A 15,186-nucleotide genomic window follows, 5' to 3' on the forward strand; every position below is an offset into this window, starting at 1 on the left:
ACTTACAAATCACTGGCAATAATATATATATATTTTCAAATTCGATAAAGAACTCATTCATAATACCATCTAGCCCGTGGCTTTTGTTGCGTTTTAATTCTCTAATTACTGCTAAGACCTCGCTTTCATTAATTGGCTTGTCTAATTCATCAAACACAGTATCACTATTTTCATTGGTTTCATGACCACAAGTCGTATCTAAATTAATATCAACGGAACTACTGTCCTTAAAATAATAGAAAAATTCAGTTAGTGTTATATCAGCTCGATTCTGTTTACTTTTTGAAAAATATTTATAAAATTGTCTAGGGTTATATTTACGTAAGTAATCTAATTGGTTTTCCTTTAGTAACTTGTATTGTCTTTTCAGTTTTAATTCCATTTTCTTATACTCATGTTTACATTCATGCAGTGATTTATGATTTTTATCACACTTATGCTTGTTGAATGCACGCAAGGAATCCATATATCGGTAATACAACACCCTGCAATCATGAGTGAACCATGGTTTGTCGATTTTAGTATGCGAGAATACATTTTGTTCGTATTGGCCACTATTATTGTTACCGACTAAAGATTTCCCTCTACTTTTGTGTTTCGCAACAACGAATTGCTCTGTTATATCTTTTAGAGTATGAGTAAAACTATCAATAATGTTATCCACACCCTGTTGTGAATTTTCTATATCTATAGGTAAACAAGCATTCAATAAATCGATGTTAACACGTAAAGCCTCTGAACACAGAGGTTTGTAGTCAGCTGACCACCGACACCTATCGTATCTGTGACCTATTTCACCTGGTTCTTCCCCCCTCCCATCAGCCAATCGGAGGCCGACTAGCTGTAGCGATACGAGCAAAGGGGCGTGATCTGAATATTGATTAAAACATCCCACATTAAACGATTCAATACATTTGAATAAACTTGGCTTTGTAATTAAATAGTCCACAACACTTACACCTTGCGAACCATTGAAGGTAAAATCACTGGAGAAGCCATTATTACATCGTCCGTTAACAATACGGAAGCCTGATGCTTTACAAAAATTAAGTAACTGCCGCCCAAATCCGTTGATTCCTTTATCTGGGTTAGAACGGTTGTTCTCAATCAGATCGTCTGTGTACGAACATACATTTTCTATATGGCCAAGGACAGTATTGTCCAAATTATCAAATTTTATATAGTCAGCATTTTCTGCTGTTCTACTGTTAAAATCGCCAATTAAAAATACATCACCCAAGCCCGAATACAATTCGACACTGTTATGTAATTCCTGGTAAATATCGATTTCGTATAATTTATAGTAGGACGAATTTTGTGGTGGTAGGTAAACACAGGCGATAAATGTATCATTATTGCGTTTACTGAGAAGCTTATCAATTTCCAACCAAATAATACTATCATAGCTATTTTCTACAACTGTTATAAATGGCTTAAACTTGTTTTTGATCATTACGATCAATCCACCGTCTTGAAAACACTTTCGGCGTTTCATAGCAAACACAAAACATTCGTAACCATCAATTGCTAACTCGTAATCGTTTTCCAACCAACATTCTGATAGAATAACTAAGTCGTATAGTAAAATATGATTTTTGAAATTATCGTCACATAGTTTTTCACGGAAGCCCCCGTGCACGTTCCAAGCTATGCAGTGTAATAGGTCATTCACATTCTCCGACTTGTCCTATGCAGTCACTTCTATGGGTTCATCTACCGCACGTGGTATCGGATGGTTGTGCGTGTCGACAGTAACTGTTGGTGACGAGGAAACACGCGAACGTTTCGTTGGCGGTCTCGTATCACGCGCTTGGGTCTGACTGGGTCGTAGTTGACTCTGTGTGTTCTGTACCACATCACGATACGTACGCTGATCGGCGTGTATTTTTTTCATCATGGGGTCTCCCATTAACAAACAATTTGTCCCGGACCAGTTTTTGTCTTGTGCCCAGCTTGTCTTAGTCTCTTAGCCCACAGGATAGAGTTTTTTTTCCGGCGTTCTTCGATCACGTACTGAAACTGTTAACTGATACCGTACGGCTTTCCCTTTAACTGGTATGCATGATCTTTGATTAAAGTTATGTCACGTTGGAATAAAAATCTGGCCACGATTGGTCGATATGCCCCAACACGTTTCCTTCCGAACCGATGAACATTCCCAAACTGAAAATCCACGTCCAATCCAAGTTCATGTTCCAGGAATTCTCTTATCTTGTACTCGGTAATTTCATTAGGACTCTCAGCAAGGCCAGTAAATATCAGATTATATTTCATTGAGCGGCATTGCAGGTCAGTTAGCAAATCTTTCATTTCATCATTCTCTCTTTTCAGTGCATCCATTTCCTTTTTGTAATCTTCATTACTACTGCCGGTGTTCTTAAGAGTGCGCTTTATCTGATCTATTTCTGATGATAATACTTTGCCGGTTCAACGCCAAAAGGCGCCAGGCGCCATCTATTTTTAGAAACGGGGTCACAGCAGTGCACGTTGTGGTGCAATATCCTATTGTTCTGTAAATAAAGTGCGCGCGTCACCCATACTGACTAGGTCAGAACACTCTATAGTAAATACACGATACCCTTTTAAATCGGATGACAGGTGCTTGCACCTGCGTATTGTATTAATATTGTTTGGCAATGACTTCTTGAATAATTAGTACAAGTGTTATTTCAGTGCATGGTGTGGTGCAGTGTCCAATTATTCTATAAATAAAGTACGCAACACCCCAACTGCATGGCTGGGTCTATTCGGGTCACGCTGTAGTAAATACACGCTATCGGCCGAAAACCAGGTCACTGTTGTAGTGTATGCACTTTACTGTTTTTGGTTTAAATAAACTAATACAGCGTTTGTTTTTTAAGATTATATGTAGTGAAGAGGCAAGGATTATTTGTCAGAGATTTATTATTATTCAAAACATGGGTCTAATCAGGTCACGCTGGTTCTGGTTTACACTGAACAACTGAATCTCACAGTGGCTGCTCTTGTCTGTTATTATCTTATATTAATATGACTTTAAAAATAGTTATTTAAAAAGATGTCATGCATACCTCTCTCTAATCATTAGTTTAAATGTGGGTAAATATGGTATAACTTCAAAAGCGACCACCTGAATCGACTAGAGTGCACAATAACATTCCTGACCTACAAACTGGCTGTGTGTACACCAGTTGGCTAGGCTTAACCAGGTCACTGTTACAGTGTATGTACTTTACTATTTTCGCCAGCTTACCAGTTGAAATCCAACTCGTACAGCGCTATTTAAAACAATAATGATGTTTTAGTTTTATATTCTTACGATGTATGATAGTATGTAGTTGTGTTTGAAGTTGTAATACAAACAGTCGTGTGCCAAACCGGGTCTATTGTGATCTGCTGGAATGTGTACATGGGTCTAACTAGGTCACGCGGTGTTGTGAGCTTAACTGACCGCGAGTGTCTCCGTATGTCTATTATATTAACATGGTGTTAAAATAATTATTTAAAATCATGTCATACCTAACTAACTATACGTCTTTTTATGTACACTCATTTAAAGGTGGTATAACTTAAACAAGTCATCCGAATTGACGAAGTGTTTTTGATAACACTACTGACCTATAAACAGACGTGTGTTACGCCAGGTTGTTAAGCTTAACCAGGTCACTGTCACTGACTCTATCTCATCATAGCTGCATGCATCTGCGCATACGTGTATTGATATTAAGCATATTAGAACTGGTACAATCCGGTTTAAACTGGTTTTAACCACTTCATTAACAAATGTATATAAGAGTGTATATTTTGTATTTGTAAATCATTTCATTCATAGACAGCAAGCGAGACAGCGAGCGTAGTGTTTATTATATTGTATTTTAATGGCAGATAAACAGCAGTTTTTAAATACTGTAACTTCAGTACAGGAACTTGAAGCTTGGGCTCATGACCACAACCTGGAAGAATGTCAAGAAGCCAACCTTAAAACGCATTGAGTTACTATCTAAAGAACTGATTTTTAACAATGAAAATACACCTTCAAAAGCCGGCTATGTTTGCAACGTTTGTCAGCGCTGCTTTAAGTGGAATAAAGACCTCCTGCGACACACCCGTACAGTCCATGGGAATGAACGATTCCAGTGTGTTAAATGTGGACATTCATTTACCCGTCTGGATAACTATAACAGTCATCGATGTACACTAAAACGGACATCGTCAGAAGCCAACCAACAGGCCAAACGACAGTGCCTACGGCCTCTCGGTAACAATGTCAACAACAACCTCGACCCTAGTGATGTACCAGCTCGGCTAGCAAAGTGTAATTGGTGTGGTCACGTGAAATGTTTACTTCCCGGTAAGCACTTTTGTGAGGGTTGTTCAACAAAAGGTCGGGAATGCAGCCAGTGTCACAGACCAAAACCCGAGCGGTTCTACAGTCAACGGGTCAACCAGTGCGATAGGTGTATCCACCGACGTGAACGCTACGAAGAAAGACGAAACCAGGTTGGAGCGGGCCGTATAGATGCACTCGAGGGGGCAATTTCAACGACAACATTGACACCCAACCGAGAAAATGATGTTGACATTCTTCAGTTCTTAGCTGATGAACAATTTAATATTTTACAGATTTTGCATAATTCCTTAACAGCAAACAAAGGTATGAAGTGGTTTTTAACTTTAAAATTGAAATTTATCAAATATGATGAAAACAATGAAAGTATATTGGCAGAACCTATACTTAGAACTACTAATTTTTTAACCACTAATTTCTCTGAATTGGAGAAACAATTAGCAGAGGGATTTCAAAAATTGTACACATCATCACAAGAATTTCAAGCTGAAGGGAGTGGATGGGCTATCGATCATATCATACATTTGGAAGTTAATACAGCTCAATATATTCCTTTGACTGGTAGTAGCTATATCCCTCTTCCTAGAGTCCTTGCAGAGAAAAAAGCCATACTGAACATTCAGAACGAAGATCAGAAATGTTTTATTTTGGTCTGTCTTAGCAGCTCTGCACCCATTATCTTTCAAACATCATGCCAACAGGGTAAATAAATATGAACCTTATGAAACTGAACTAAATTTAGATGGAATTGATATGCCCATTCCCTTAACACAATTAACAAAATTCGAAAAAACTAAACAGTATTTCAGTAAATGTCTTTGGATTTGATGAGAATGATGGTGTATTTCCCTTACACAAAAGTGCATTCAAATGTTCAATTGAGGTAGATTTAATGCTACTCAGCCAGGGGGAAAAAAGACACTTTTGTCTCATTCGCAATTTCAGTAGGTTGATGGGAAATAGAACAAAACATGGACATCAAACATTTTATTGTCGTTCTTGTTTACATGGTTTTACTAGACAAGATTTGTTAGATGATCACACACCATATTGCAATTCATATGGTCTTCAGAAAGTAAAACTCCCCGCAGAAGACAACAAGTGGGTTCAGTTTAATAGTATTCGCAAACAGTTAAGAGTACCGTACATAATTGTTGCGGATTTTGAGTCTCTTACGCGAAAAATCAGTGGCTGTGTGAATGACCCCACTTTTTCAACCACTACAAAGTATCAAAAGCATGAACCATCTGGCTTCTGTTATAAAGTTGTTAGCTCTGATCCTTCGTATTACAAACCTGCTGTTGTATACAGGGGACCAAATGTTATTAATAATTTCATTGATCATCTATTAGAAGAAAGTAAGAATATTGGAGAAATCTTAAACATTGTGGAACCAATGAAATTGACAGTAGAGGATGAGAGAACATTTAGAACCGCTAGTACATGTCATATTTGTCAAGGAAAGCTAGGGTCAGACCGAGTTCGCGACCATGATCATTTGACTGGAGTTTATAGGGGTCCTGCACACAATAAATGCAATTTACAGTACCAGTTTAGGAGGAATAAGGGGAAACAGAGCAATCTTAACGAGTTCTTTATTCCTGTTGTTTTTCACAACCTTAAAGGTTATGATAGCCACCTGATCATGAGGTATTTGGATAAATCTGTTAAACAAAAACTACACTGTCTAGCCAACAACATGGAAAAATACATATCATTCTCTGTTGGCAGTTTGCGGTTCATAGACTCACTTCAGTTTTTGAACGCATCGCTTGAGACACTGGTTACTAATTTGAAAGCAGACGGTAGTGATAAATTCACTCAACTCACAAAAGAATTTTCAGATGAACAGAAAATCAGCTTACTTCTAAGAAAAGGGGTATACCCTTATGACTTTATGGATGACGAGTCTAAATTTAACATGTCTCAGCTCCCTGCTCAAGCTGAGTTTTATAATATTTTAACTGATAGTGATATCTCGGACGAGGATTATGAGCATGCTCATCAGGTGTGGACAACGTTTGACTTGAAAACCATGGGAGAGTACCACGATTTGTACATGAAAACAGATGTTCTTCTCTTGGCAGATGTATTCGAAAATTTTAGAAACATGTGCTTAGATTATTATGATTTGGATAGTGCTCATTATTTCACTTTACCCGGTGTAGGGTGGGATGCCATGCTCAAGATGGGAGGTGTGGAACTTGAACTTCTCACAGATTTAGACATGCATCTTATGATAGAGCATGGTCTAAGAGGTGGAATTTCAATGATATCAAAAAAGTTTTCCAAAGCTAACAATCCTTATCTTGAAACAATTTAATGAAAATGAACCCTCCACCTATCTTATGTATTTGGATGCTAATAACCTGTATGGACATAGCATGTCCCAATACCTCCCTGAAAGAGATTTCGAGTGGGTTAAAGACTTGGACAGTCTTGACATTATGACTGTGACAGAGAATTCAAACACGGGGTATATTTTGGAGGTGGATCTTGAATACCCCACAGAATTACATGACTGTCACAGTGACTATCCTCTGGCCCCTGAATCTATGTTAGTCACTGATGCTATGCTTTCTCCTCACTCACAGCAGCTGAGAGATAAACTTTGTCTTACAGATCGGCCTGTACGAAAACTAGTTCCAAACCTCAATGATAAAGAGAAATATGTACTACATTACAGAAACTTACAATTCTATCTCAGACAGGGAATAAAGTTGACAAAGATCCATAGAGCGATTCAGTTTAGACAGTCTCCATGGTTAAAGACCTATATCGATTTCAACACGGAAAAAAGAAAGCAGTCCAAAAATGAGACTGAAAAAGCTTTTTTTAAGTTGATGAACAACTCCTGTTTTGGTCGAAGCATGATGAATGTAAGAAAACATGTGAATGTGGAGCTGGTAAATTCAAAGAAACGTTTAAAGAAACTCTGTGCTAAACCCACATTTGAAGGCTTTAAAATATTTAACCCTGATTTGGCTGCAGTTCATCTTAAGAAAGCCACTATCGTTCTTAATCAGCCTATCTATGCCGGATTTTCAATTCTAGACATGTCTAAAATTGTTATGTATGAATTTCACTATAATTTCATGAGAGCAAAGTATGGTAATAAAGTCCAGCTTTTATTCACAGATACAGATTCACTGTGTTATGAGGTAGAAACAGAAGATATCTATTCTGATTTTCAGAAACATGCCAACTTGTTTGACACAAGTAACTATAATCTCTCTCACCCTCTCTTCTCTACTGTAAATGCCAAAGTGTTAGGTAAAATGAAGGATGAGCTTGGGGGATCTGTCATGGAAGAGTTTGTAGGTCTTAGACCGAAAATGTATTCGGTTTTGTATGAGGGGAAAGAGAAAAAAATAGCTAAAGGTGTTAGTAAAACTGTGATAAAAAAGGTCCTGAAGCATACTATGTATAAGAAATGTTTGTTTGAACATTCCCAACTGAGACATAGCATGACTAATATTCAGAGTGTGAATCATCAGCTGTACAGTGTAGCCACCAACAAGATAAGTTTATCTCCCTACGATGACAAACGCTATGTCCTTGAAGATGGAATCCATACTTTAGCCCATGGACACTACCGTACTCATCCTAGAATCATTGATTAGGCTATAAACCACATGTGCATAATATTGTCTATTGTAAATGAGAACCACTTCATACCTTATAATGATTTTCATGTATGTATATATGTTAACCTTTTTATATGGTGCCCTCTTAATAAAATAGATTTAGTTTTTCTTGTAATAAACTTCACTTGTTTAATGCTTTTTTTTTTTTTTTTTTTTTTTATTTAACTTAATACAATAAATGAATAACAAGAGAAATGCTTGACTACTACAATGTATTTTATTTCTCTCAACATACATATATTATGATACGTGTCAAGGATAAAGGGAAACTCTTGACTGTATCTTACATGTACATATACACAAAACTATTCAGTATCTGTATCATTTTCATTTTCTTCTTCTTGATCATTGACTAAGTCCTCAGCTTCAGAAAAATCTATCTGGGACAGTATATCTTTGAAACTGGGTTTCATCCACAATTCAATCTTGGTAGAGATTACATCTGGGTCCGTCTCAGGGTCCATATTCTTCACTTTAGACAGTATGGTTTTGAACAAGGGTGCTTCACTGAAATAAGTCACAAACTGTAGGGCTCGAACCATTCTGTCAATGAAAGTTTTTTCCCAACATTTTTGTAACTTCCTTTCAATCCATCTTTCAGACTTCCCTTGATCTTCATAAGTTTCTTTCTTTGCCTGAATGCTTTCTTTACAAGTTTTCAAGGTCAACTTCCACATCTCTGTCAGACCAGCAGCTTCCCATTCTTTGTAATCCAATTTGGAATCTTTTACATCGGTATTGATGGGTTCTTCATCCAGTTTGGCTCGTTTCCTTAAAGGTTGACCCCCATTTTCGGGGCACCAGGTTCTTACATGACGTTGAAGATCATGGTTGTTCTCAAACAAAATACCGCATTCGTCACAGGAAGGCATGTTGACAACTGTATCAATATCCTCAGTATCACTATAATTAAATTCACTGTCAACTTCAGAAGTTTCTCTCACGTCGTTTAAGTTGTTGTGTTTGATGTTCACAGGATGACTGTTACTATTCAACTGAGGTGACTCTCGAATTGATGTTTCTTTTATAGGTTGTTGAGAAACACTGTCACTAGTAGTTATAACATTAGGTTTAAGTCTCTCATTCTCAGAGGTAGAAGGTCGTAAATCAATAGTCAGATTGCCATAAGGTTGTTGAACAGCTGCTTCATACACAGACATAAAACGATCAGTATTGTTGAGAAAAATTCTTCTTGCAAACAAGTTCACTTGTTGTCTGTCCACGGGTGAATTGAACAGAGTCACAAAATGTGAATTCAGAGCAATGTCACGTGACTCTTTGCCTCTCGGAAACAAATTTTGTAACAGTAAAAAATTAATGACATTCTTGTGATGTGAAGTACGAGTAAAAAGTTGAGAAATACGTTTATCATCCTTGGCCTCGGTCATGTGATCATCCAGAATTAAAACATTATTGTTGTGTCCATCAAAGTAGTTGTTGTCCTGCAGGTTGTAAGGGATACCTTTCACAAACTGAATTTGAGGCATGGTCTCACGAATAGTATCATAAAGGGGTTGCCACTCGTTGTAACACCATACAATGTTGTTAGGTGTTGGCTTGATGAGTCCTTTCCGAAGTATATGATACATAAACATTGTCTTCCCACATCCACTAGGGCCCACGAAAATGACATTGGAAGGTATAGTAAAATAAAACGGTTCTTCATCTGGTACCTGCTGAGCTTGCATTCCTTGTGGTGGTGGTGGTGGTGGTGGTGGTGGTGGTGATGATGATGGTGGTGGTGGTGGTGGTGGTGGTGATGGTGGTGAATGACTGGTCTGTCTATGTCTGAGCATGGCATCCCTCCTCGAAAACATTTTCTGACAAACTGGACACGATGTTGATCCCATGATGTTCAGGTATAAACTAACTCAAATACAACACTCGCTATTATTTATACCAACTGGAGATTTGCTTCTGGAATCCAGCTGTTAAACTTCTTAGGATAGCCCATCCACTTAACAAACACCTGTTTCTCACCTCTCCTCTTTCTTCTCTTAAGCACTTTCTCCACCTTCCAAATGTTATTGTCCGTTTTGAAGACTTGCTGTAACTCATTTTCGTAGAAGCTACCTTCAATGGGGTCATCTGCATAATCTTTCAGTTGATATATAGGAAAACCATCTCTGTAGTATCTTCTCTTAATTATAAATATTTCTTCAGTCCATTTTTCTTGATAATCTCTTTGAAAGGTGTATTTCAAATGAGAAATTCTCACTTGATCCCCAACCTTAAATTTGAAAGGTTTCCTTTTAGTTTTAGACTTTGTTTTCAAAAGATCGATGTACTGCTCTTTCCACACCATAGCTTCATTTTGCTCGTCGATGTCTGAAGGTGATCGCTGATTTAATGACCTGTGTGGTCTATGATTGTAACCATCTACTAGATCTTGTAGAATATCCAGGTAGTGATAAGTCTGTTTATATATAAAATATCTGTACATAGCAACCTTCAGAGTCCGGATCACTCTCTCAGCATATGATGCTTTGGTCTCATTCTGAGTGACATAGAATGTTATATCTTTGTCTTTCAAATATGATTTCACTTTTTTATTATTGAATTCACGGCCTTTATCTGATCTAATAATCCCTGGTAAAGGTGCAGTGGCAAATATTTTCTTCAGTGCTTTAATGACAGATTCTGGTTGGTTGTTTTTTTCATGGGTTCAACCCATAGATATCTTGTAAAAACATTGATAGATATCAACAGGAATTTTACACCGTCATTATCCAATTCAATATTAGAAACGTCTGCTAAATCAACATCCCATCGTGCATTCAGTCCACTCGCCACGAGCCTGTTTCTTTTGAATTTGTAGCGCAACGATCGCTGAAGCGAGTAGGCGTCTTGCGAAGCAAGCCACCGTTTGATATGGTGTAAGCTAATATCAAATTTCCCTTCCTTTTTTACAATACGATACAGTTTATTTACTCCCGAAAAGGAAGCTGGGTGTTTTGGATTAAAATAAATATTCAACAAATATTCTGTCCACCCTTCTCTAGGCATGATTATAGATTAATGAGATAAAAATAAATTGTTGGTAATATTTATATCGAATGTAAACAGTTGCCTACAATACAATGTTTTCATAATATTTGCAACACTCTTAAATGAATGTATAGAAAAGCGGACTGCACACGTCTGAATGTGACCTTATTATCTGTGAAGCCATTGCCAATGTCAATACAATAAGCAGGGTATGAACACTCGTGACTCGGTTTGGCCCGTAGCGTTAGTTTACTACAGCGTGACCCGAATAGACCCAGCCATGCAGTTAGGGTGTTGCGTACTTTATTTATAGAATAATTGGACACTGCACCACACCATGCACTGAAATAACACTTGTACTAATTATTCAAGAAGTCATTGCCAAACAATATTAATACAATACGCAGGTGCAAGCACCTGTCGTCCGATTTAAAAGGGTATCGTGTATTTACTATAGAGTGTTCTGACCTAGTCAGTATGGGTGACGCGCGCACTTTATTTACAGAACAATAGGATATTGCACCACAACGTGCACTGCTGTGACCCCGTTTCTAAAAATAGATGGCGCCTGGCGCCTTTTGGCGTTGAACCGGCAAAGTATTATCATCATATTTCAGCTTTATTTTTATCACTCATCGTTTTAACACCATCGTACAGATTACTCAACCCTTGCATATTTGTCTCCATGTTTTTGTTGTTCACGTGAACACTTTTAACATCGGCCTCTAGTGAAAGTACCTTGTTTGATAGTGACAAGATAGACGATTGAACGTCTTCAATCTTTTTAGCACATGTCTCTATATGTACAAGTCTGCTGCTCATTTGTGTCACTAAATGAACCAAGTACTCTATGGAGGGCTCCGGGTTCGAACTATCACCATACATCACGCCTCTAGTATCATGGAGCACAGTAGATAAAACACCTTCACCTGTCGCCATTGTTTATTGCTTAATGAATCTAATGAGTAGTTCTCACAACTCGCCGTGCACCATAACTTTGCTTAACTGAGCTCGAATAATATTAATTTCAAATATAGAAATGATATTAGACATTTGCGTGAATTATGGACACGATGGATACAGCATCATTAACGATAGTATATATACTTCATAAAATAGTTATATTTGGAAATGTTCCGCGTGGAGGTATGAGTGGAAATCACATGTATATTCACTCGACATTTGACTTTCAGACTTACATACTTCTGTTTTCCTGTAGTTTTCAATTCTTCTGAAGTATAACTTTATGTAATTTTTGTAAATTTATCGGGAGCTCTCAAATTTCTGTCCACCATTTTCATTCAGATAGTATATATATATATATATATATATATATATATATATATATATATATATATATATATATATCAACCGAGTCTATGTTAATCGGTATTTGTCGAGGCTCTGCCGAGACAAATACCGATTAACTAGACGAGGTTGATATTTTACATATTAAAAAACACAGTAGCTTATTCTATTTATCCTATAACACTTCTAAAATAACATTCTAATTACTTTTTTTTAGTAAATCACAGTACTAAAGTCGCCGCTATCGATAATATGACGTCATCACGATTAGTACAGATTAGTTTGACGTCACGCATTTTAAACAAATCTTTGAAAACGTTACGCTCAGGTACACTGAGCTTGTTGGCTTGTAAGGAAATGACCCATCCACAGCAACACATTACCTAGAGACCTTACAGATTTGCATACCATTATTAACCGGGTTAATAAATAGAGGATATTATATGAGTGTCCATGACAGACGATGTTTACGACACGAGTGCCTAAATTATCATATTTGATAATTTACGAGTGTCGTAAACATCGTCTGTCATGGACACGAATGTAATATTCTGTTTATTACCGTAGAACTGTATTGCTAAATGAACATTCCAGTCATTGTTTACAAAATAACGTTTCCTTAACGGCGGAGTAATGTTTGTTCATTACTGTCTTGAAAAACCAAATCACAACCCGTTCTAAAGTGACGTCATATTTATACGCCCATAAGTAAAGAGTACACATGTATCAACAGCTGTAAATTGTAAAACATGTTTATACCAAAAAGCAAACATATACACAGTAATTGAATTAATTAGTAACGAGTTAAATGTATTAAGTAATAACCAGTAAACAGTAAATGTTGTACGGCATGTCGTAAACAGCTCGTGACAAGCTTCCACTCGTAGTGAAAATGTATGAATGAAGAAAGTAGTATCTGTAGAATGTCGTGTCAGCCAATCAGAAATAAATGTACTCTTACAACAGCCAATCGTACAATCGTTAAACGACAATGCCAGGATGACATACGATTTAGTTATGACATACGAGGGAAATCGTACGATAAATATGACCCTCGTTATGCTGTACCTCGTAGGTAATAAAGTAAATTATTAAACGAGTTTATGACATGGATATCATGGGTAAGTTATATATATATATAGTTTCCCCTACATAACCCATTTCATCTTTATCTTTGGTAAAATATGGTTATTTTTTTTTATTTAACCTGAATTTATTTATTTATTTATTTAAATATTGGTATGAGTTTAATATTTAATAATATGTTTTTATATGAGTTTTGACTTTATTCATTATAGAGTTACATCCCAATTCCAATTCATCGGTTCCCTTTTGAAAAGTAATGTTTAAAGTTTAGTTTCTTTAACGACACCCCTAGAGAATATTGATTTATTAATTATCGGTCATTGGATGCCAAATAGTTGATAATGTGACACACAGTGTTAGAGAGGAAACCCGCGGCAAAGGATATTTTATATGCACCATCCCACATACGGGATAGCATATACCACTGTCTTTGATATATTCCAGTCGTGGTGCACTGGCTGGGACGAGAAATAGTCATGTGGGCCCGCTGGCTAAGATCATTCTAGATACACAGCGCATCAAGCCAACTTTGTCACTGGTGGGAGGGAGGGGGGGGGGGGGGGGCGCGGAACGTAGCCGAGTGGTATAGCGCTCGCTCGATGTGCGGTTGGTGTGGGATCGATCCCCGTCGGTGGGTCTGTTGGGTTATTTTCTCGTTCCAGCCAGTGCACCACGACAGGCATATCAAAGGCCGTGGTAAGTACTACCCTGTCTGTGGGATGGTGCATATAAAATATCCCTTTTTGCTAATCGAAAAGAGTAGCGCATGAAGTGGCGACAGTGTTTTTCCTCTCTCAATATCGGTGTGGTCCGTAACCATATGTCTGACGCCATATAACCGTAAATAAAATGTGTTGAGTGCGTCGTGAAATAAAACATGTCCTTCCTTCTACATCACTGGTCTATGTCCCGGCCCATTCTCTTTTGACGCAAACTGAGTAGCCTATCGTATTACGGAAGATTCCGAACATTCACCTTGTAACTCTATATCAGGAGTCAAACCCGGAACATATACTCAACAAAATTAATCAAGGGCCAGTAACTTTTGGGTCATTTTTAATAGTGTTAAGTTGATCTTACCAGTCACACGGTATGCGATCTGCGGTATGCGGTATGCGGTATAAGCGTTTGATCGCTAGAGGCTATTTTCATTTACCTGTTTATATGTGGGGTGGGGGTGGTAGTGGGGGTGGGTGGGGGTGGGGGAGTGGGGGGTGGGGGGGGAGGGACGTAACACAGTGGTAAAACGCTCCTCTGATGCTTTGCCAGCCTAGAATGGATCCTCGTCGGTAGCCCCGTTCAGCTATATCTAGTTCCATCCAGTACACCACGACTGTGGTGTCACAGACCGTAGTATGCGCTCTCCTATCTGTGGTACCGGCCTCGGTGGCGTCGTGGCAGGCCATCGGTCTACAGGCTGGTAGGTACTGGGTTCGGATCCCAGTCGAGGCATGGGATTTTTAATCCAGATACCGACTCCAAACCCTGAGTGAGTGCTCCGCAAGGCTCAATGGGTAGGTGTAAACCACTTGCACCGACCAGTGATCCATAACTGGTTCAACAAAGGCCATGGTTTGTGCTATCCTGCCTGTGGGAAGCGCAAATAAAAGATCCCTTGCTGCCAATCGGAAGAGTAGCCCATGTAGTGGCGACAGCGGATTTCCTCTCAAAATCTGTGTGGTCCTTAACCATATGTCTGACGTCATATAACCGTAAATAAAATGTGTTGAGTGCGTCGTTAAATAAAACACTTATTTCTTTTCCTATCTGTGGGGTTGTGCACATAACAGTAATCTCTTGCTACTAATGGGGAAATGCAGCTACTTTCCT

General features: G+C 38.0%; 1 protein-coding gene across 1 annotated transcript; it reads left to right on the plus strand.

The window, feature by feature from the left end:
* The first annotated feature begins 6,711 nt into the window (after positions 1–6,711).
* Positions 6,712–7,950, plus strand: LOC121385070. Its single transcript, XM_041515606.1, has one exon. The coding sequence runs from the start codon at positions 6,712–6,714 to the stop codon at positions 7,948–7,950; it is 1,239 nt and encodes a 412-aa protein (XP_041371540.1).
* The last annotated feature ends 7,236 nt before the right edge of the window (positions 7,951–15,186 follow it).

This window comes from Gigantopelta aegis, chromosome 11 (assembly GCF_016097555.1).
Source record: "Gigantopelta aegis isolate Gae_Host chromosome 11, Gae_host_genome, whole genome shotgun sequence".
Taxonomy (NCBI): domain Eukaryota; kingdom Metazoa; phylum Mollusca; class Gastropoda; order Neomphalida; family Peltospiridae; genus Gigantopelta; species Gigantopelta aegis.